The 23153-nt window shown below is 41.5% G+C and overlaps 1 protein-coding gene across 1 annotated transcript in view; it reads left to right on the forward strand.

The window, feature by feature from the left end:
- SBDS (SBDS ribosome maturation factor) overlaps positions 1-16655 on the forward strand; it is a 31099-nt gene extending 14444 nt beyond the window's left edge. The window contains exons 3-5 of the mRNA XM_077482327.1: positions 2363-2563; positions 10298-10462; positions 15368-16655. Coding sequence (XP_077338453.1) covers positions 2363-2563; positions 10298-10462; positions 15368-15496 — 495 coding nt within the window. The 3' untranslated portion in view covers positions 15497-16655. The remainder of the gene's footprint in view (positions 1-2362; positions 2564-10297; positions 10463-15367) is intronic.
- The last annotated feature ends 6498 nt before the right edge of the window (positions 16656-23153 follow it).

Raw genomic sequence — 23153 nt, forward strand, 5'->3', positions numbered from 1 at the left:
AAGTATAGTTCTAGAAATATGTGAATTACTGCGGGTGTTCTGCTTGTGATGGGACCAAGAAGTTTGTTTATTATTTTTTATGGCATATGTATCGGAACTTGTAATATGTGCATTTACTTTCAATAATGGTTTTTCCTGTTGGCTAAAACCTCCAGGAATTTTTTTATTTTTTTTTTATAATACAAAACAACTAAAATGATTCAGGTGACTAAAATATAAGTAAAACTAAAATGGCTATGAAAAAAACTAAATCGAAATTTGACGTAAAAATTGGAGAAGTACAGCCAAAGCTTGTTTGGCTGTACTTCTCCTGTGAATCACAGGAGTGCAGTTCGTTCTGCACTCTTGTGACCTGTTTTCAGCAGGCTGAAGCCCGCTGTCGGTGGACATCAGAGCGGGTCCAGTCTTGGGCAAGATTGCAATCATATGGTCAGGATCCCCCCACATGCCTGGACCGGTGTCCTATCATATATAAGGTCCTCCATCCAATAGTGTCCGCTGCGTACTGCGCATGCGCAGTACACAGCAACACAGATTCCGAGGATGAACTGCGCCGTGAGTCCAGGTTCTATCCCCGCTATCCAAGTGGACATAGAGTAGGAATATAAAAGAGCCGAGCGATGGTGGGGCTACCACCTCCACTCACGGCGCAGGCGCCGTTCAGCTTCGGAATTTTTCCGAAGCTTCGTCTGCTCCAAACTGCGCATGCGCAGTACGGGGCGGACACTATATGATGGCCGGACACTATATGGCAGAACACCGGCACCCAGGTCAGCCTCTTGGCGTGCTGCTGAGAGCCTGAATTGGCCGCTTCTGCCCCCCACAGCCCAGTGCTCCAGTGAGCGGAGGATGGGGGAGCACAGTCACCAGCTCTCTGATCATGGGGCTGTGAGAACCAAGCAATATTTTTACCTCCTGTTGCAGAGAATGACTTTTGGGCATACGGTGTGCCAGTGATTTGAGAAGGGGAATCCGATATCTGGGAAGTCCTGTACACATTGTACTGTGATCAATCTTTGAACAGACTGCCCACAGTTTTAGAAAATTAGAGCCGCTTTCAGATTAAAGAGAAAAGATGACTTTTAACAGCCTAAAATGGCAAAGGGCTTGGGTAGAAAGCTGTTTTAAAAGAGACATATGGGATTTTGGTCCGTCCCTGTCGTCTCCCAATTCCCCCGTCCCCTGCCGACTCTAATGCCCTTTACACACGGTCAGATTTTTTCCTAAACTGGTATTGCATACACACAGTCGGACAAAGTTGTCGGAAAATCCGATCGTTCGGAACTTGATGTTCGTTTGTTACGACGGGACTACGTTGAAGCTAGTAGCCAATAGCTTTGGTCTTGTAATTTGATCTGAGCATGCGTGGCACTTTGTCCGATCGGAATTCTCTACAAACGATCGGGAAAAAGTCCAATCGGATTTTGTCGGAAAATTTGAGATCCTGCTCTCAAATTTATTTTATTTTTCCGATGGAAAAAGTCTGATAGAGCCCACACACGATAGGATTTTCCAACAATATAATCTGATCTGACGTTTTCCGTTGGAATTTCTGATTGTGTGTACAGGGCATTACTCTGAGAACCGTGCAGTGTTTGATCACTCAGTTGAGAATACAAATAAAAAAATACACTCTGCTAGTTAAGATTGTGGTATAAAATTCTTTTGAAGGGGGGGGGGGGGGGGAAGATTGTGGTTTGTGTTTTTTGTTTTTGTGTGTGGGTTTTTTTTTTTTTTTATTTTTTTTTTTTTTTTTTTTTATTATGCTGATATTGAGATTTTGAATTTTTACAAATGCCCATTGGTGACTGGTAGTCCCTCTGCTGCTCTAGCAAAAATGTGAAGAATTGCAAATCAATTATAGGCTTTTTATTACAGCCTATTAGTTTTCTCCTCACTTCCTATCCTGGAGGTACGTTTGGAAGGGCGCAAATATTCCACATTTGACAGTTGTCCCTGAGTTAAAAGATTTCATCTCCAACCTCTTATTCCAGTGACAATTGTAAAATGTTTGATTTTCCAATACTTTGCATTCACAAAAAAACAACAAAAATAAAAACCATGTATAACTAGAAAATGTTTCCTGGAGAAAATTTGTGGGAGTGCTGAATAGCATCAAAATTGCCCCATCATATTCCTCTATTATAAATCAGTACATGGTGTGTCTGTGCTCTTCCCCCGGGCTCTGTAATCTGAGATGCTCCAGTGAGGGACTGTTGGAATGGTGAGTATTCACTTTTTTAGTTTTTGCTTTAAATTAATTATTTGAATATACTGTAATGGTGAGATTGTATTAAATGTTTTATGTAAGGTATATTTGTGCAAACGTTTTACTTTTTAACTTTGGTCTTTTATGTTACAGATTTTGTCAAAGGGGGAGCTTCAGGTATCTGAAAGAGAGCGGAGTACACAACTAGAGCAAATGTTTCGGGATATTGCAACCATTGTGGCTGAAAAATGTGTTAATCCAGAGACAAAGAGGCCATATACTGTGAACCTTATTGAAAGAGCAATGAAAGACATCCATTATTCAGTGAAAGCCACAAAGAGCACAAAGCAACAGGTAAGTGAAACATTGTTACATAAAGGTGTACTCCAAGCAAATGACAAAGCATTATTTGATCTTGTAATTATTCTCTAAAAAACATTAAATACATTTTGAAATACAGCTTGTATTAATACAATGATTTGCCATTATATTAGATTCCTATGAACCTATTCACTGCAGCCCTCACACAGTGGAAGAGGGGGGCAGCACTGTGAGCCAGATATTGTTCTATTGCTTTGTACAATGCTATGAGTTTAATGCTGAACATAAATGATATACACCTGAAGAAAAGGAAAAATTTTCCTGCATGTACTGTAGGCTTACATCAGATAATTCCTTACCATTGGACATGATAAAGCTCTGCACATGGCATGGTGCATGCTTGCAGCGGAAGACTAAAGTAGGTCATATGTGGTGCATGCTGAATAGCTGAGATTATGTAATGGTGAGTGAAATCCCAGGCACAACATATTCATATGTGATGGCATCATATACAGCAATATAGTATTTCAGGTGTACTGTATTAGGCTGTTGTAAAGGTTTTCATGCACATATATACATTAAATGTAAATTTAGAGCTATCATTCAGTTGACTAATGGAGGAAACAAACTTCCTACACATAGCTGTTATATGTACTAGTAAATGCCCCTTCTGTTTGGACTCCTGATAAGACTGATCAGCCACACACAATTTGGCTGCATTAACTACCTGCAAAGTCTGGCAGTCAGCAACAAGGGATTTTTTTTTTTTTTACCTATTTTCTTCTTGTGCCAGCAGATACTGTTAAATGCTGTAGCTCTCTGAGACAGGGTTCACACTGATGCGGTGTACTGCTTTTGTACATTATGTATAAAATAACTAACAGTGCTGCGCTATTATGACAATGAACATATGTAATCAATGGTGATGAATCTATGTAATCAATTAAGGAATAAGGCATAGTAAATATGAGAAATTAAGTGCTAAAAAGTTTATATAATATATACAGAGATTGAAGTGAATTCAAATATAACAGTACAGCAATGGTGCAAATAAATCAATGGTGCAAAAGAATTCGGGGTGCTCGTGCTCTCCACCACCAGTTTCACCAGCTGCTCACCTCGCATCTGAGTTAAATCAGCAGTGTTCCCCTCTAGGGTTAAGAGAACTGGTGTGGTATTGATAATCAGGGCTAGACTTACCATTGGGCTTGACTGGGCCCCTCCCAATAGGGGGCCCCGCCGAGATACATAGCCCGAGTGTGCTCGGCTCCACTCAGTCACGCCCAGTCCCGTCCTATGATGGACATAACACAGGCACTGGGTGTGACTGTGAGCCAAGGCAAGTACACTCGGCTCCGCTCGGGACTGCGAGAGGACTCGGGAGCCGCCGAGATACAGGACTCTGTATCTCGGTGGCACCATTTTTAAACTTCAAGACTGCAAATGACACTGGGCAAGGCTGCAGATGGACACTGATAAGGCTGAATTGATGGGCATTTAAATGTAAGGTTTTTTTTTTGGGGGGGGGGGGGGGGTTTCCCCCTTTTTAAACTTCTCTCCTAAAAGTTTTTTACCCTTTTAAAATTCCCTCCTAAACTTGGGGTGCGTGTTATACACAGATAAATACGGTAATGTATAGAACGTAGGGCCCGAAAGCGACTCAAGCCCAGGGCCCCCACCACCCTAAGTCCTGCCCTGCTGATAATCGACCTTCCTCTAAGACGCCTGCTCCCGTGGGAGATAAACCTCTATCGTCTTGCCAAATAGGATAAGTATGTAAAAGAAGAAAGGAAAATATAGTGCTCTGTTTTTAAAAGGTTTATTCCTATAAACAAAAAAAGCATAGCAATAAAACTCACAAGGATGGCACTGTAAGACGTGCAAGCTCCAAACACATTGAGGCACAATAGATCTTGAGATGGTTGCGATGTGACATCAATATGCAAGCTCTGCCTCCTAGACGCGTGTCTTCTGGACGTTCACTTCTTCAGTAGGGTACGTGATCCGGAGCAGTGCCACTTTGCAGGAAGTGTGTTATTGCTTGGGGAAAAAACGCCACACCACAGTTAAAGCAGTATTAAACTGAAAAACAAACTGATTTCACTGCAACTTTTGAGTTCTGGGGACTACATTAATTTAAATTTTTGGCATTTTTCTTTTATTTATAACTAGTAATCAGACCAGTAAGTGTGTGTGTTCTTTTTCAACAGAACAAGCTGCAGATGTAGCAGTTAGAGGGTGGAGACTAGTGCTGCAACTAACAATTATTTTCATAATCAATTAGTTGGCCGGTTTATTGTTTTTTGATTGATTAATCGGATAAAAACATCCAACAAAAAGCGTGGTGTATAATTTTAAGTTAATATAAGCTTAAAAATTACCCGTTATTCTTGAATAGCTATATGCTGTGGTAAATGTAAAAGACCAGCTATAAGGTTAGCGAACAAATGTATATACAGTGCCTTGAAAAACTATTCATACCCTTTGACATTTTAACCTTTCTGTCATGGTACAACCTAAAACATAAGTGTATATTATGTGATAGACCAAAATAATTGTGCAGTGGAACGAAAATGATAAATGGTTTTCAATTTTTTTTTTTTTTTTTTTTTTTTTTTTTTTTACAATTAAATATGTGAAAAGTGTGGTGTGCATTTGTATTCAGCCCCCTTTACTAAAATCTAGTGGCACCAATTGCCTATAGAAGTCACCTAATTAGTAAATAGAATCCACCTGTGTATAATTTAATCTCAATATAAGTACAGCTGTTCTGTAAAGCCCTCAGAGGTTTGTTGGAGAACCTTAGTGAACAAACAGCATCATGGAGGCCAAGGAACACACAAGACAGGTCAAGGATAAAGTTGTGAAGAACCTTTTTTAAAGAAGGGTTAGGTTATAAAGAAATAACCCAAGCTTTGAACATCTCATGAAGCACTGTTCAATCCATCAAATGAAAATGCAAAGAGTACGGCACAACTACAAACCTACCAAGACATGGTCGTCCACCTAAACTGATGGGCTAGGCAAGGAGAGCATTAGACTGGGCTCACAGCAGGGGTCCAGTGCATCCTGGTTCACCTTTTGAGGTCTGATTTCAGCTCGAATTTGGACCTGGAACAGACCACAGCGTTTTTGTTTTGTTTTCATTTTGCAAATCGCACCGGAGCCGCTGTAGAGATGTGAACCGGCTCCATAGAGGGCAGGTCAAAATCTCCTGCTATTGCGAACCCAGCCTTATTCAGAGACTCAGCCAAAGAGGCCCATGGTAACTCTGGAGGAGCTGCAGAGAGCCACAGCTCAGGTGGGAGAATCTGTCCACAGGACAACTATTAGTCGGGCACTCCACAAATCTGGTCTTTATGGAATGGTGACAAGATAGCCATTCTGAACCGAAAGCCATAAGAAGTCCTGTTTGCAGTTTGTGAGAAGCCATGTGGGGGACACAGCAAACATGTGAAAGAAGGTGCTCTGGTGAGTTGAAACCAAAAATAGGATTTTTTTAAATACAACTTGCCTGTAAAATTCTTTTCTTGGGAATACATCACAGGACTTTGATAATAACTTAGTGGGTTAGATATTCACCATCAGGTGATTGACACTGGCAATCCTAATTACAAGGAGAGTTCATCCCCTATATAACCCCTCCCATATGGACAGTACCTCAGTTTTGTAGCAAAGCAAGAAGTATCCCAATGTATAATCCCAAAAAGGGGCGAGAGCTCTGTGTCCCGTGATGTATTCCCAAGAAAAGGATTTTACAGGTAAGCTGTATTTAAAAAAAAAAAAAAAAAAAAAAAATCCTATTTTCTTGTTCATACATCACGGGGACACAGGGAGACTTTGATAATTGGTGGGATGTCCCATAGCAATGCCCAAATAACGGGAGGGAGACACAGATTAGAAAACATTGACTGCCAATGGACAAGAGGATCTAAGAGGATCTAAACTGCTGCCTGCAGCACACTGCGCCCGAAAGTGGCATTCTCTTGCCCTCTTACATCCTCCTGATAGAATCTAGTGAATGTATGGACTGCAGACTAAATTGCAGCCTTGCAGGTCTGATCTACAAATAGTGGATTTCGACGTTCCCTGGCACGCGCGTAGGACTGTTATGGTGAGGGGGGGGGGGGAGGAGACCACCTGGGGACTGTGCGGGGCCCCCCTTTCAGATTGTGGCAGAGCCTGCAGAGGAGGAGATGAGTGGCTTCTCAGACAAGCTTAACTGAGAGTGTATCCTGGATGGCACGAAAGAATACACCAGTTATGTCTTACTCCCTCTAGTGGTGAGAACCAGGTAAGACATGCAAACTACTCAAAAGAAGATAATCCATATGTGTATACATTAGGATTGTCTTCACTTGCCTTATCCGCGCTGCAGGAATTGCTGACAACAGACAGATCCAATCTTCACCCATCACGGAGTGTAGTGTTGTGCCAACGTTCTGGGTTCCTACTTGCAGGATCCTCTTCCCTGGACCTGTAGAAGACTGGCAGAAAAACTTTTTGAGCAAATTAATTTTGTTCACCAAAGCGCTGGATCCCAGAGCCCAGTCCTCAGAGACATTACAGGCAAAACCTGGTTTCTTCTTTCATGAGGCCAGGGTACCATCCATCCTAGGCGTATTTATTGGCCCAAGGTATGGATCTGGTTACATAGCTCCTAGGCCCCCGCGGAGACCAACAAGCAGAGTTTTCTTCTTAGCGCATCTTTAAAGTGACCAACCACCTTAGACAATGGCGAAAAAACTGAGGTACTCTCCATATGGGAGGGGTTATATAGGGGAGGAACTCTCCTCATAATTAGGGTTGCCAGTGTCCAATCGCCTGATGGTGACCATCTAACTCACTAAGTAATTATCAAAGTTTCTGCCTCCCGTGATGTATGAACAAGAAATTTAACTTTTTTGGCCTAAAAGCAAAACTCTGTGTGGTGGAAAACTAACACTGCATATGACCCTGAACACATCATCTCCACCGTGAAACGTGGTGGTGGCAGCGTCATGTTGTGGGGATGCTTTTGTTCAGCAGGGACAGGGAAGCTGATGGAGTTAATGGGAAGCTGGATGGAGCCAAATATAGGGCAGTCTTAGAAAAAAACCTGTTAGTCTGCAGAAGACTTGAGACTGGGGCGGAGGTTCACCTTCCAGCAGGACAATGACCCTAAACATACAGCCAGAGCTATAATGGAATGGTTTAAATCAAAGCATATTCATGTGTTACAATGGCCCAGTCGAAGTCCAGACCTAAATCCAATTGAGAATCTGTGGCAAGACTTGACTTAGTTGTTTTAATCTGGTACATATCATCAGACTCCAAGATCAAAATTTTTATGTAAAGAAAAAATTAAAACCTAAACCTGTTTGCAGATTTTCAGAAAGGATTGTAATATAATATTATGCATGACAGACCCCCTTGTCATAGGCAGGAGGCTTGATGATACCCGCACCTGCTGTCACTTATGCTGGCAATACAAATTATTTTTCCTTCAACAATTTTCATTTTTAGGACATTTGTTTGATTCTCTAATCGTTAGTGGGGTCAAACTGACGTTCATTGTAGACTAGTGACAGGGAAATTCAAAGGAGCAGGACAGAAAACTTTTCTCAGTCGAAGACATGTAGTTTTCATTCACAAATCACTTTCATAATAAAACTACGTTAAGTGAGTGACATTTCTAACATTGGTTGAATGCAAAAATGTATATTTTGTATGAATATGTTCATCTGAAAATTGATACTGAGTAACAGCAGTGTGTGTGTGTGTGTGTGTGTGTGTGTGTGTGTGTGTGTGTGTTTGTTTTTTTTTTTTTTTTTTTTTTTTTCCTCACCTGTCACAATGGGGTTAAAGATAGCCCTTTTATAGTACAAACAAAAGCAGATAATCATGACTATAAGGGGTTTATTTATACAGTGAAAGTAGTAGTAATAGTATAGAGTTCCCCTATAGCAGTGTTTCTCAAATCCAGTCCTCAGGCCCCCCCCCCCCCCCAACAGGTCATGTTTTCAGGTTTTCCATTGTTTTGCACAGGTGATTTGATCAGTTTCACTGCCTTGGCAATTACCACAGCTGTTTCATCTGAGGGAAATCCTGAAAACATGACCTGTTGGGGGGGGCCTGAGGACTGGATTTGAGAAACACTGCCCTATAGTAAGGTAAAAAAAAAAATTGCCTTTAGAAACGCCTTCTCCTGCCCAAGACTACATTTTCCATGAGGCATTGCACCTCATGCATTCCTAAGCTCTCTGCTGCACTGAATTTCCTGATATATAAACACATAATGTATTCTGTATCCAGGCCAACTAATCGGCTGACCAAATAATCGATTATAAAGAGTTGACCATTTATTTTTATAGCCGATTTGGTTGTTTCAGTCCTAGTTGAGATAAACCATTTAACACTGACAGGGTTGCTTACAATGGTCAGCTTTCATTTATGTCAACTTTTATCCCAAAAGAAACAAAACTGTTGTAACAGCTTAAACATGTTAGCTAGATTTTGGCTGTAATTAGTGTATCTAAATCTGCTAGTACATTTAACACTCCCTGCTGTTGCTCCTTTAACCACTTCAATACAGGGCACTTTCGCCCCCTTCCTTCCCAGCCCAATTTTCAGCTTTCAGCGCTCTAGCGCTTTCAGTGACAATTGCGCGGTCATGCTACACTGTACCCAAATGAAATTTTTATCATTTTGTTCGCACAAATAGAGCTTTATTTTGGTGGTATTTATTCACGACTCCGTTTTTTATTTTTTGCGATATAAGCGCAAAAAAGCGGAAATTTGGAAAAAAAAAACTATTTTCTTTTTTCTACTTCAATAAAAATCCAATAAAATCAAATTTTGTCATAAATTTAAGCCAAAATGTATTCTGCTACATGTTTTTGGTAAAAAAAAATCCGTTAAGTGTATAATTGGTTTGTGTGATCACGGACATATGTACGCAAATGATCATGTACATATGTGTGCAGGTGATCACGTACATATGTGTGCAGATAATCATTGGGACATGTGATTTTAGTGGGACATATGTGGGGGACATGTTTTTATTATTGGGGACATGTATGTTTTGGGGACATGTGTGGGGACATTGTGTTTATACTGTGTGATGTGTTTACTGTGTGGTGTGTTTACTGTGTACACTAGACTGGTGATCAGTGAGTAAAAAGCTGTAAAAAGCAGCCCATACTCACTGATCAGCAGCCGGCTGCAGCGATCTGCTCTCCTCTCCACAGCGATGACTTCTGTGTGAGGAGAGGAGGAGCCGATTGCCTAGCAACCGGCTGTTTGTTTACATCACATGACGGCCGTGATTGGACACGGCCGTCATGTGATCAGGAGGGCCAATCACAGAGCCCTCCTGCCGATCTGAGATGCGCCGTGTCCGGGTGACACGGGCGCATCGGGATCGCGCCGCTGCGCGGGCGCGCGCGCGATCCCGCTACTCCTGAATGACGTTCCTGAACGTCGTATCAGGAGTAGGCGGCTCCCACCCGGCCGTATATGTGCATTGGCCGGGTGGGAAGTGGTTAATGTAGGCACTCTAATACAAGAGGTGTATGAACACAAATTGAAAACAGCCTATTTAAAAAAAATAAAAAATAAAAACTACCTGCCATAAAATATTTGGCTGTATTGCAGATGTTACGTCCAAGAATAAAATGCATACGTTTGCATTTTTTGAGAAGTTAAAAAACCATTTGAACCTCAACATAATCTGAAAGTGTAGCATGCAGACTGTCAATGTTTGAATGCATGTGCATTGTTTTTCAGGCCTTGGAAGTCATAAAACAGCTTAAAGAAACCATACAGATTGAGCGTGCCCAAATGAGATTGAGGTTTATCCTTCCTGCCAAGGATGGTAAACGACTAAAGGAAAAACTGAAACCATTAATTAAGCACGTTGAAAGTGAAGATTTTGACCAGGAACTGGAAATTGTAAGCAAATATCTTTTGAAACCCTTAAAAACTGCTCTTATTTGTTTTTTGTTCTGGTAAATCATTGAAAATATATTGTGATACTGTATCTATTATATAATTGCAAAAAATGTAAATAAATCTGTTGATCCTGCCATATACGTATTGAGCTGATAACTTTCTGTGCTCTCTGCTTTATGCTGCACTCTTATCTGTTAAAGTTGTTCCAATCTATCTTTGAACTACAGAACTCCTCCCTATTATAGAGCTGAGGAGAGGTGTAGTCCTAACACATTTCCTGTCCGCCATAAGACCCCTTTCACATTGAAGACTGCCCCACACTAGTGGTAATGCGCCACTCACTTTACCGGCGCTGTGCGGGGAGCTTTTACCCCCAAAGAAGCAGTTAGCCACTTGCTATGGGGGCACTTGGCAAGAGGGAGGAGCCAGGGAACCCGAGAAGAGGAGGATTGGGGCTGCTCTGGGCAAACCACTGCGCAGAGCAGATAAGTATAACGTGGGGGGGAGGTGGGGTTTATTGTTTTTAGTCATATAATATTATAATTTTTTTTTTTTTTTTTTTACCACCATGCACAAGCCTTTACTGTCCAACTAGCACATGGACAGTGCGAGCCTGCTACTATAAAGTTGTTTTTTATGTAGCTGGTTTCTTGCTTTGCATTATATTCTGACTTTGATCCATATGTACACTGCTGACTCAGAGGAGAGGCAACAGCAGCTGGATTTTAATACTTACCTGTGCAGGCATCCAGCTCTGTGCTCACCCAGGCTGGTTCTCTGCCATCTTCTGGTCCCTGGCACCATGATATTGACTGGGAAGCCAGCTGTGACTCCCTGCAGCTTCCAAGCTGGCTCCCCATTTTGCATGCACAAGTCATGTTTTTTACTTTGAATAGACCTGTGCTGTGGTCCAGGAGGCCCAGGGCAGCGAGGGGGGTGGGGGCCAAACTTTAACTGGGATCACATAGGCAATGCCAGTGGAAGTGGGTACCTGCCAGGAATAGATACACTCCCCAAAAAAAAAAAAATGTCAAAAGTAGCTATTTAAGAGCTGCTGATCATGTGTCTCGTTCACACCACTATGCTGTTATGTGCAGTGTGGAAAAATGCAACATGTTTGTATTTTCTGCAGTGTATGTGACTGCACAGCAGCTTAACTCGTTGCTGTGTAGCAACATTATTGAAATGCCACTTCAAATAATGTTGAGAAAAAAATGTAAAAAACACAAGTAACATCACACTGCTTCCTATCACAGCTGATGTTGACGCTAGCCTGCGTGGTTAACCACTTAAGGACCAGCCACCTCAGTTGTACTGCGGCAATGTGGCTGCTTCCCACGAATCACCGTCATGTATGACGACTCGTATATGGTAAATTGTATGCACACGCGCCCACTGGCCAGTGGGGGGAGACAATCAGCCGGTGGGGCACAGTCTATGTCTGCCGGCCACCCGCTATTGTTCTCCGCAGTGACAGAACGGTGATTTGCCTGTGTAAACAAGGAAAATCTCCGTTCTGACAAGGGAGATCACACAGATCCTGTCTTTCTGCTATGTGTTTTCCCAGTCATACAGTCCCCCATACAGTTCGTAAACGCACTGATGGAATAGATTTAACCCCTTAATTGCCCCTGATGTTAACCCCTTCCCTGCCAGTAAAATATGCACATTTTTAGCACTGACCACTGTAATGTCACTGGTTCCCAAAAAGTTTCAAATGTCAGTTAGGTTTCCGATCTGTCCACTACAAAGTCACAGTAATGCTAAAAATCACTGATCGCCGCCATTACCTGTAAAAAATACATAATAAAATTTGCCATAAATCCCCTATTTTGTAGACTCAAACCAATAAATATAGGTTATTGCAGGTATTTTTGGTAAAAAAAAAAAAGAATACATATTGGCCTAAACTGATGAAGACATTTGTTTTTTGTTTTTTTTGTATATTATAGCATAACGTACTTTTTTTTTTTTTTTTGTTTTTTTTTTTTTGCGCAAAAAATAACCACAGAGGTGATCAAATACCACCAAAAGAAAGCTCTGTTTGTGGGGATAAAAACTACATCAATTTTGTTTGGGTACAATGTTGCACGACTGCGCAATTGTCATTTAAAGCAACACTGTGCCATATTGCAAAATAATTGCTTGGTCATTAAGGAGGAAAAACTTCTTCTGGTCCTTAAGTGGTTAAATGCTGCATTTTAGCATGCAGGCTAGTTTGCAACTAGCTTCAGACAAGTGTGCTTTTCACACATGAATCCTAAGATCACACTAGTGCTGCATTTTTATGTGCATTTTTCAGGCTTAATACAAATTATTTAAATTTTTTTTGCAGCTCATTGGTTGTTAAACACACAACCCTGTCAAAAATGCACCAGAAACACACACATACATTTTTCATGCACTCTCGTAGACCTCTGAGGCCAAAATGTACTTTACTGTACCAAAAATCACATTGATGTAAATGAGCACCATGGAGAATAATGTGATTTTCTATTTCCATTCCAGCGCATCTTGGGAGAAATGGCACTAACGTGAACGTGGCCTTTATATGTGAAATTAAAATTGTGAGGTTAGATAGAGATATATAGATATATAAAATTATATTCTAAAAAAAAAAAAAAAAAACTCACATTTAAAATTCCTTAATGCCTTTAAAATTTTAATATAATTTATTTCAAATACAGGATTTTTAAATGTGAATTTTTGGCTGTGTTTAAAGTTTATCTTAAAGCGGGATTCCACCCTAAAGTGGAACCTCCGCTGATCGGATCCCTCCCCCCTTCTGTGTCACAATTGACACCTTTCAGGGGGGAGGGGGGTGGAGATACCTGTCAAAGACAGGTATTTTCACCCACTTCCGGGCATAGACTCCTGCCGCGCTGTCTGCTGGGACACACACGGGTCCCAGTGACAGCGCGGAGATTTCCTATTGCGCGGCGCGGCTCGCGCATGCGCAGTAGGGAACCGGGAAGTGAAGCCGATTCACTTCACTTCCTGATTCCCTCACCTAGAATGGTGGCGACAGCAGCCGAGAGCCGAGCGATCGATCGGCCTTGGCTGCCGGCATCGCTGGAACCTGGGACAGGTGAGTGTCAATTTATTAAAAGTCAGCAGCTGTAGTATTTATAGCTGCTGGCTTTTAATATATTTTTTTTGGGTGGAATCCCTCTTTAAGCCCAAACAAACTTTTTTTTTTTTTTTTTTTTTTTTTTTTTAGTAGTTTAGAGTAGTTCGAACCCTTGTCAATGATTTTCTTTATCTGTATGTGTCCTCTTTAGGAAATTCCACTTCCCCAGATACACAACGGGAAAGGAAATAACGTCTCTACAAAGTGGGAGGAAAGCTCCTCTAATTCATTGTCACTGGAACCGGCGAATGCATTAAAAGACTTTCCCCTTTATTTCTAGTGACCCCTGCAAAAATGTTAATTTACTGAAATGTTTTGTATTAGTGGTCACCAGAAAAAAAAATAGAGCGATTCTCCCCAGCAGGAACATGAAATATCTGCCAGGGGTTTCCACGCTTTTTTTGGTCTATTAAAATTGCTAAAAGATTTGACTTTCGATATACTTTACTATTTACACACATACATTTGAATAAAGAGATGGCTATACCTGATAAACCAGTTCTTCCTTAGACGATTTAATCATATCAAGCAGCACACATTTAATGAAATTTAATAAACTGTGTGGGCTAGAGAGAGCCATGTACCCAACGAAAAGATGAATCTGGGTAGAATGATTGTAAACTTACCATGAACAAGAACACCTTGTTAAGTTTATTACCCATACTTTGGTAATAATCTGGTTTTACTAGTTAATATTCTGTAGGACCTTTTGGCAGCACAATAAAACAAAAATGGTTCTACTTTAGTGGTAAACACATGGATTTCATTGTGTGTGTGTGTTAGAATATATATATATATATATATATATATATATATATATATATATATATATATATATATATATATATTCTATCTCCTATAGAATTAAATAATTGTAATTTTTTTATGTCACACTGTATTTGCACAGCTGTTTTTCAAAGCAATTTTGTTTTGTAAAAAATACATTTTAGTGAATTTTATTGCACAAAAACGCACTATAATACCCAATTGTTTGCAAAAATATAAAAGATACTTAACATGTCATACTTTAAAATTGGCACCATTCCACAGGCGGATGCAAACTAACATACCTAAAATTTTCCATATGTGATGCTTTAAACACCTTTACAAGTTACTAGAGGTCTGGTGCTAGAACTATTGGTCTCGCTCTGATGTTCATGAGGATACCTCACGTGTGGTGCAATCGCCATTTGCATATTCCTGCGGGACTTTGCACAGGGGGGACAGATGTAACAGCATGGGCCATGACAGATATCTATTAGACTGCTCTAAACTCTGGCCTCCAATGCAGCTTATCAGATACAGATCTTTCTGGCTGCTTTCCTGGTCACTAACAGCTAGGTAAACAAAGAGCTTCCTCCCTCTCTGTATTGTACAGTTGGTCACATCGCTCCCTAGCTCTGCGTTCAGACGTTATAAAGTATTCAAAAATGCCGCTCTTTACGTTTTTTAATACTTTCAAGTTCAGTCAAGGGGTATGTGGTCTTATAGACCCCCGATGCCTCCATAAAGAGTACCTGTCACTTCCTATTACTTTGATAAAGGATGTTTACATTCCTTGTGCCAGCAATAAAACATTTTTAAGCTGTTCTGGGACTACCCTGTATATGCTTGTGTATCTGTGTTCTATTTACAGCCCTCATTACAACATGGGTTCTAAATTCTAATGACCGATTTTTCTAAATCTGGATATACACAACTTGTTGGCTTTTTTTATTTATTTTTTTGTATGTTAATATGTTGTGATTTTAAAGATTGCTATTTTCCTCACTTAGGTGTGCTTGATTGATCCAGGCTGCTTTCGGGAAATTGATGAGCTGATACGATGTGAGACCAGAGGAAAAGGCACCTTGGAAGTTCTGAGCTTGAAAGATGTAGAAGAAGGAGATGAGAAGCTAGAATAAGAGAAATCGTACACAAATGCTTGTTCTCTATAGACTTTAATAGCTTTCCACAATTAATAGCTTGGTTTTAAGACCTAGTGCAGTCAGCCTTTGTATTCATAATGGCTATTTTGGAAGAGTGCCCTTCCATCACAACTGACAAATGAACTTTGACTCCTCTGTGTAACATTTGCCAGTGAAGTTAATCTAACATATTGCTGAGTTACTCGCACTAACATTGTAACATTTAATATTTGAGGACTTTATAACTACAGATGTTTTACAATTTTATTTTTAAAGATTGTTTCTGTTTCGTTTTGAAATGTATCCTCCATGGGGTGGGGGGCAAGGCATTTGATTAGCTTTTCAACAACCTGTAGCAAGTGTGCCTCACTGCTTTTCACATCTTTATTTTACTACAGTTTAGTCTGACTTTTATCAGAATGTTGGAGGATATTTACAACATACACTAATCCGTTATTTAGCTGGAACCATGTTGCCCACCACTATGCCATGTTCCAAGACCCCTAGAGTTGATTTTAGAGAACATCGGAAGGGTTGCCAAGCATAACTTGGGGTGGTTTAGGGAAACTTGGTGCTTCAGATTTTACCAGAAGCTAAAATAAGTTTGGTGTTTGATATTCACTTTATGACTATTTTTAATTTATTAAGAAATGCATAAAATATATTTTTGTGGTATATTTCGTGAAACTTAAAGGATATCTAGACTTGTATATCTATTGTATAGTAAAGTTGGTTAAAGCACTTGAGTTTAGGGCTTCCCCAAAGTATTTGGTGGCAAATGGCATTGTGAAAGCATGTAGTTAGTATGGTTATAGTTGTTTCCTCCACAAAAAACTTTGTTCATACCAGAGCAACAGCTTAGTACGCTTAGGTCACGGCAGACAACACCAACCTGTACAACAATTAGTATTCCACCTACAGCACCTGGAATCCTTCCGTTGACTGCTAAAATTATAGAAATCAGCAATGTTTCTTTCAGGTGTTGTTTATATGGGATTGGTGATAGAGATGCAAAGTAAAATGTTTTATTGTCTGATTTTACATGACTGCCTTTAGTAACTATGAGCTTTCGTGATTTCATATAGAATCACTTATGTATTTTGGCATCAGCCTGGCTGATCACCCAAGACCAAAATAAAAATGAATCTTTCAGTGATTTTTTTTATATATATTTGTAGACAAATTGAACCTGGCAGATTTTTATTTGTTAGCTTATTTTGTTTTGTTTTTTGTCCCCCCCCCCCCCCCCCTATACATATTGTTAAATGCTACAGGCATGCTAGCCCCAGGTGTGATATCCACAAGTCAGGAACTTTAGTGTCAAGCCTCCTGTTATTTCTTTTACCCACTAAACTCAAGGAATGGTTTTCATGGGACAACACAAAATCCTTTCCTTTAGAGAATTGTAGGTTAAGCAAGTCATGTCTTAAAAACGAAATCTTTGTTGATGGTTTTGTTCTTATACTACTTAGAGGAGCTCCAGGCTCCTTTAAAAAAAAAAATAAGTCAGCAGCTACAAAGACTGTAGCTGCTGACTTTTAATATTACGACACTTGCCTGTCCAGGAAACCAGCAGTGCCCTTACCCGAGCCGTGTTTTTTTTAAATCGGGTGCTGTCGTCACAATCTCCACTAAGAGAAACTGGCAGTGAAGCCTTGCAGCTTCACTGTCAGTTCCCTACTACACATGCACAAATCGCATTGTTCTCTGTGAACGGGCTGGATGCGTGAGAACAAGGAGGGAGGCCAAACTTCCAGTTAAGTTTGCCACTGCAAACTCAGCCAAAAGTGGGAGCGTGTACCTGTCATAACCAGGTACCCGTTCCCCAAAAAAACTGCCGAATATAGCAGGGGGCAAGGCAGACAAGCGGAGCTTCCCCCGTTTGGGTGGTGCTCCGCTTTAATTTGATATAAAGGATTGTTGTAGACATTCATCGATCTTTACAAGAAGAAATACAATATGTGTATTGAGAAACAATGACAGCTGTCAGCAACTCACTGCATTTTACATGATCTAACTGCTATAATATAACGGGCCGCATTGATACTTCTAATTAACCACTTAATAACTGGCCCATAGCCGAATGACGGGTTTGTTAACTCTGGGAGGACGTACTAACACATCCACCCGGAGAATCGTTCCCGCGTGCCCTCTGGGCCATGCAGACCGTAACATCCGTGCTCGTCAAGTTCACAGGACCGGGTGCAACACGGATCGTGGTAAAGGGCCAATGGCAGTAGCCCTTTACCACATGATCGCTCCGTCCAATGATGCGATCACAAATGTAAACAATGACACTAAGCTGGGTCATCATAAGTTCATCACTCTCCTCTCATCGATGCAGCAGGAGAGGAGAGCAGTTCTGTGATACACAGTGAGTTCTAGGAGTGCCCAATAGTGCTACAACAGTGCTCATCTGCGTCACTGCAGTGCCACATCAGTGCTACCAGAGCCACACCAGTGCAACCAAAGCCACTATAGTGAGCATCAGTGCCACTGCAGTGCAGCCTCACCAGCCACCAGTATGGCAAAAAAGTTTTTACTAGCAAGGAGGACTACCAGCTTTTAAGTATGACTGATGAGAGCAGCGGGGAGCTCTCGGAGTCTCAGTCCGATTCGGATACGGCCTATGAACCCGTTACAAGCAGCGGGTCTGATGCGGAAGAGGAATGTGTACCTATGAAAAGAAGGCATTCTGGCGTGGAGCAGCAGCCTACTACCAGCAGCCATCCACCTCAAGAGCAGAGCCACTACAACAAAGGCCAGGCACCAGTAGGGTGTCATCTCAGCCCCAAAGGGATAGGGGCCATGCCAGACTTCCCTATGCCCTTCACAACCCCCTGTGGCTTCCCTCTAATTCTGGAGCAGCAAATATCCCCCCTTCACCGCCCAGCCAGGTGTCCAGGTGAACACAGACGATTTTGCCATGCTTGATTTTTTTTCATTTGGTTTTCACGAAGACTTACTATCGTCCATTGTGGCCCAGTGAAACCTCTACGCAAAGCAGCACATAGTAAGCAACCCTGGCTCTAGTTATGTCCATACCTTTGAGTGGGGAGAACTAACCGTAGAGGAATTGAAAATTTTCTTAGGCCTAACTTTTTCTATGGGACAATTGTACTCCTATTGGTCTACCGAACCTGTCCACCACATGCCACTCTTCTCATCCATTATGCGAAGATCACGATGCCTAATGATTATGCGGTTCCTCCACTACAACAACACCCAGTGCCCTCCCTGAAATGACCCATATTTTGACAAACTATTTAAAATTCAGCCACTCCTAAAATTATTTCTCTGAAAAATTTCCCCTATTATATACCCCCGAACAGAATATTTCCGTGGATGAGTCCCTTGTAAAATTGTCAGGCAGGCTTGGCATCAAACAGTTTATCCCCAGCAAAAGGGCCCGATATGGGGTTAAAATGCCACGGGGTACATCTACGCCTTCCTGGTGTATGAAGGGAAGGACTCCCAACTGCATCTCCCTGAATGCCCAGAGTACATCGAAGCCAGCGGAAGAGTGGTCTGGCAGCTTGTCTATCCACTCCTTGGAAAGGGATACCATCTTTATGTGGATAACTTTTATACTAGCTTGCCCTTTTTCCGCATTCATCACCGGAGAGACACCCCAGCATGTGGTACAGTAAGAGCCAATAGAAAGGGCTTCCCGCAAAAACTAGTCAATGAAAGGCTACGACAAGGGGAGACTGCATCTTTGTGGAACCAGGAGCAATTGGCTGTCAAGTGGAGGGACAAACGAAACGTCCACATGCTCACGACAATCCATAATGACACCTACGTGGAAGTCTCCAGAACAAATGGCCCAATCCAGAAACCAACTTGCATCTACTATTATAATTTGTTTATGGGGGGAGTGGACTTCAATGATCAGATGATTTAACCCTACCTTCCCACAAGAAAACCCCGCTACTGGTATAAAAGTGTCCATTTATTTTTTCAGTTTGGCCATGTATAACACTTTTATGTTATTTACCAAAAATCTACAAAGAACCCCGCATCCTATCTGTACTACCAAGAAATTATTTCTGCCCTTTTATACCCTGAAAGCCCACCAGCAACTATTCGCTCTGATTGCGTGAGCAGACTCCACGAGCACCACTTTCCTGACAAAATCAACCCCCGTGAAACAGGCTGCAGACGTCAGAAGAAATGCCGGGTGTGCTCCAGTGGAGGAATTAGAAGAGACGCCACATTTTATTGTCCCGATTGGCCTTCCCAACCAGGCCTCTGTATAGGTGAATGTTTCCGCCGTTATCATACGTCTCTACATTATTAGTTAAGTATGGTAAACGTAATTCTAATTTCCTGTAATTTTCCTCCACACCCCTTTATGCCACTGCACTGAACTGTACGTACCTCTGCCTTCTCCGGGAACTGACCCTGGCCTGTTATATGACCAAGCTTCTGCCCAACGCTAAGCATACCTCTGCCTTCTCCGGAACCAACCCTGGCCTGTTATACGACCAAGCTTCTGCCTAACGCTAAAAAAACTTCTAGCTTCTCCGGAACTGGCCCTGGCCTGTTATACGACCACGCTTCTGCCGAACGCTAAACTGTACCTACCTAGGACTGCTCTGGAACTGACCCTGGACTGTTTGACCATGTTTTTTGCCTGCCTCTTGGATTGATCTTTTATCCTGCAATGCTAGTGGGAACAAAAGGGTCTCGCATATGTGAGAGGCTCCAGAATTGTTTTTCTGGATGAAGAAAAACAATTTTTCCCGGATTAGGGTCCGGAGACTGAGGCTTCAAAGAGATTTGGGTTGGAGAAGCCTCTACCCCTGTCCCCATTATTTCATCGCCTGCTACTTGGACTGTGTTCCTACTTGGTACCAGGACCAATATTTTGGCACTGCTTGCAATGTCTCTACTTGCACTGACCCTGGACTGTATATGGACAGTATCCCTGCCTGTACTGACTATGGACAATATTGCTGCCTGGACAATTCCATTCACTGTCGCTGACCATGTCCCTGCCTGCTGCCTGGATCAGGGCTCTCCTCCTGTGGACAATTGCACTACTAAAACCACAGGTAATTTTTTGTTTACCCCTTACTCAGCAGAATGTATTTTAGGGTGTAATTATTGGTATGTACATGCTATGTTAGAAATATGAAGGGCCTTCAAAAATGTGATAGATTGTAAGGAAATTGGATTCGTAATTTATGTCCCTAGAACACCTGATGGTGCTTCTTGGATGTTGGGCCTCTGTGGCCAAGCTGTGTAAAAGTCTCATACATGTGGTATCGCCATACTCGGGAGGAGTAGCAGAATATATTTTTGAGGTGTCATTTTTGCTATGTACATGCTACATTTTGCAAATATCTTATAAATGGACAACTTTGTGTAAAAAAATAAATAAATAAATAAAAAAATGCATTTTCATTTTTTTTCCCAAAAACTTTGGGGAAAAATGAACCGTTAAAAAGACTCATTATGCCTCATAGATTATACATTGGGGTGTTTGCTTTCCAAAATGGGGTCACTTTGTGGGCGTTTCCATTGTTTTGGTGCTCCAGGGCCTTCAAAATTGTAATAGGTGGTTGAGATATTAGATGTGTAATTCATGCACCTAGAACGCCTGAAGTTGCTACTTCAGTGTTGGGCCTCTGTATGTGGCCAGGCTGTGTAAAAGTCTCACACGTGATATTACTGTACTCGGGAGGAGCAGCAGAATATATTTTGGGGTTTCATTTGTGGAATGTACATGCCATGTGAGAAATAACCTGTTATAATTACAATTTGTGAAAAAAAAATTAAATAAAAAATATCTTTATGTTGGGAAAAAATTACAACTTCAAAAAACGAACTGTCTCGACTAACTACCTTGGAATGTCTACTTTCCAAAAAGGGGTCATTTGGGGGGTATTTGTACTTTACTGGCTTGTTAGAGTCTCAAGAAATGACAGACTGTCCAGTACATCAGGTGTGATCAAATTGATACATTTTCAGTGATTGGCACCATAGCTTGTAGACCCTATAACTTTCACACAGACTAAATAATATTCACTAACTTGGGTTATTTTTACAAAAAATATTTAGCAGTATATATTTCTGAAGAAAAATTACTTATTTGCAAAAAAATTTAATAGAAATGATGCATTTTTTTTTACAAAATTTTTGTTTTATTTTTATTTATTTTTTCATTTATAGTACAAAAAATAAAAAACCCAGAGGTGGTCAAATACCACCAAAGGAAAGCTCTATTTGTGTGAAAAACGGACGGAAATTTCATATGGGTACAGTGTTGCATGCCTGAGTAATTGTCATTCAAATTGTGAGAGCACTGAAAGCTGAAAATTGGTCTGGTTATTAAGGGTGTTTAAAGAGGAAGTAAACCCTTCCAAACAACTTGGACCTATAGGTAAGCCTAGATTAAGGCTTACCTGTAGGTCCAAGCAATATCTCCTAAACCTATATGGTTTAGGAGATATTTGCCCGAAAATGGGCACCGCTGTCTACGGCGCATGCGCCGTAGACAGCGGCGCGCATGCGCACTAAATGCGGCAAATCCAAGAATGGATTTGCCAAATTTGTCGACTCCCGTGCGCATGCGCGGGAGTGACGTCATCGCGGCTTCGCCGTATGACAGCGGCGGAGCTGCGAGGCGCGACTCCCGTGCGCATGCGCGGGAGTGACGTCATCGCGGCTTCGCCGCTGTCATTGGTCGGAGCTGCGAGACGCCACCAGCAAGATGGACGCGGCGGACTACAGGGATCAGCGGCGACTTCGCTGGCTCCTGTGTCAGGTAAGTGACACATAATGAGCTACTATGCGATGCATAGTAGTCCATTATGCTTTACCTTTGCAGGGAAAAAAAGAGGAAGTAAACCCATCAGGGTTTACTTCCTCTTTAAGTGCCCAGTGGTCAAGTGGTTAAATTGGCTGTTTGGCTTGACTTGACTTTATTAAACGGAAAGCTCCTCCCCCCTTTTTTTTTTTTTTTGCCATGATTTCTTTGGGTCTAAACCCTACCCACACTCATTTTAGTCAGGTCACCCTTGCTAAGCACTAAATAACTTATTGAAAACGGGAATCGCAAACCTCCAAAGTTGAGTTTAGCCTGCATTCACACCTGAGAAGAGCGTATTTTAGGTGATTTTTTGCCTGTTTATGAAGCTTCAGGCGTTTTGTTTCCTGACCTAGGGGAGGGGATACCTTCGGATAGGTATTGGGCCTTTACAAGTGCTCCCAGTATAGGGCCAAACACAACCAGAATATGCTCAAAAAAATTAAAACTTGCATACTTTTTTTTTTTTTTTGAGTATAGGGTGACTGAGCACACAAGTGTAAACGGAGATAATCAGAAAGAATGGGAGTCTGCATGTTGCTAGTGAAATGCAAGGAAACAACATGAAAAATACTTGCATGTGAATGAGGACTTAAGTTGGGTACACACTATCTGAACAAACAAAAGTGAAATTTCCGTACTAATACAAGCACTGTTAGTGCGACAATCTCTCTCTGCTGTGCGATTGTATGCTATTGCCGCCCCCTACTCTAACGCACTGATCAGCACTCACAGCCTTTGACTACCAGCACTGATCGGTTGCTGGTTTTCCAGCATGCCCGTTTGACAGAACAGCTTCTGTAAAACGGACAGCTGTAGACACAGGCTGAAAGTCGGCCG

The sequence above is a fragment of the Lithobates pipiens genome, unplaced genomic scaffold, assembly GCF_037356315.1.
Source record: "Lithobates pipiens isolate NorthernLeopardFrog02 unplaced genomic scaffold, aLitPip1_a1.2 Scaffold_16, whole genome shotgun sequence".
NCBI lineage: Eukaryota > Metazoa > Chordata > Amphibia > Anura > Ranidae > Lithobates > Lithobates pipiens.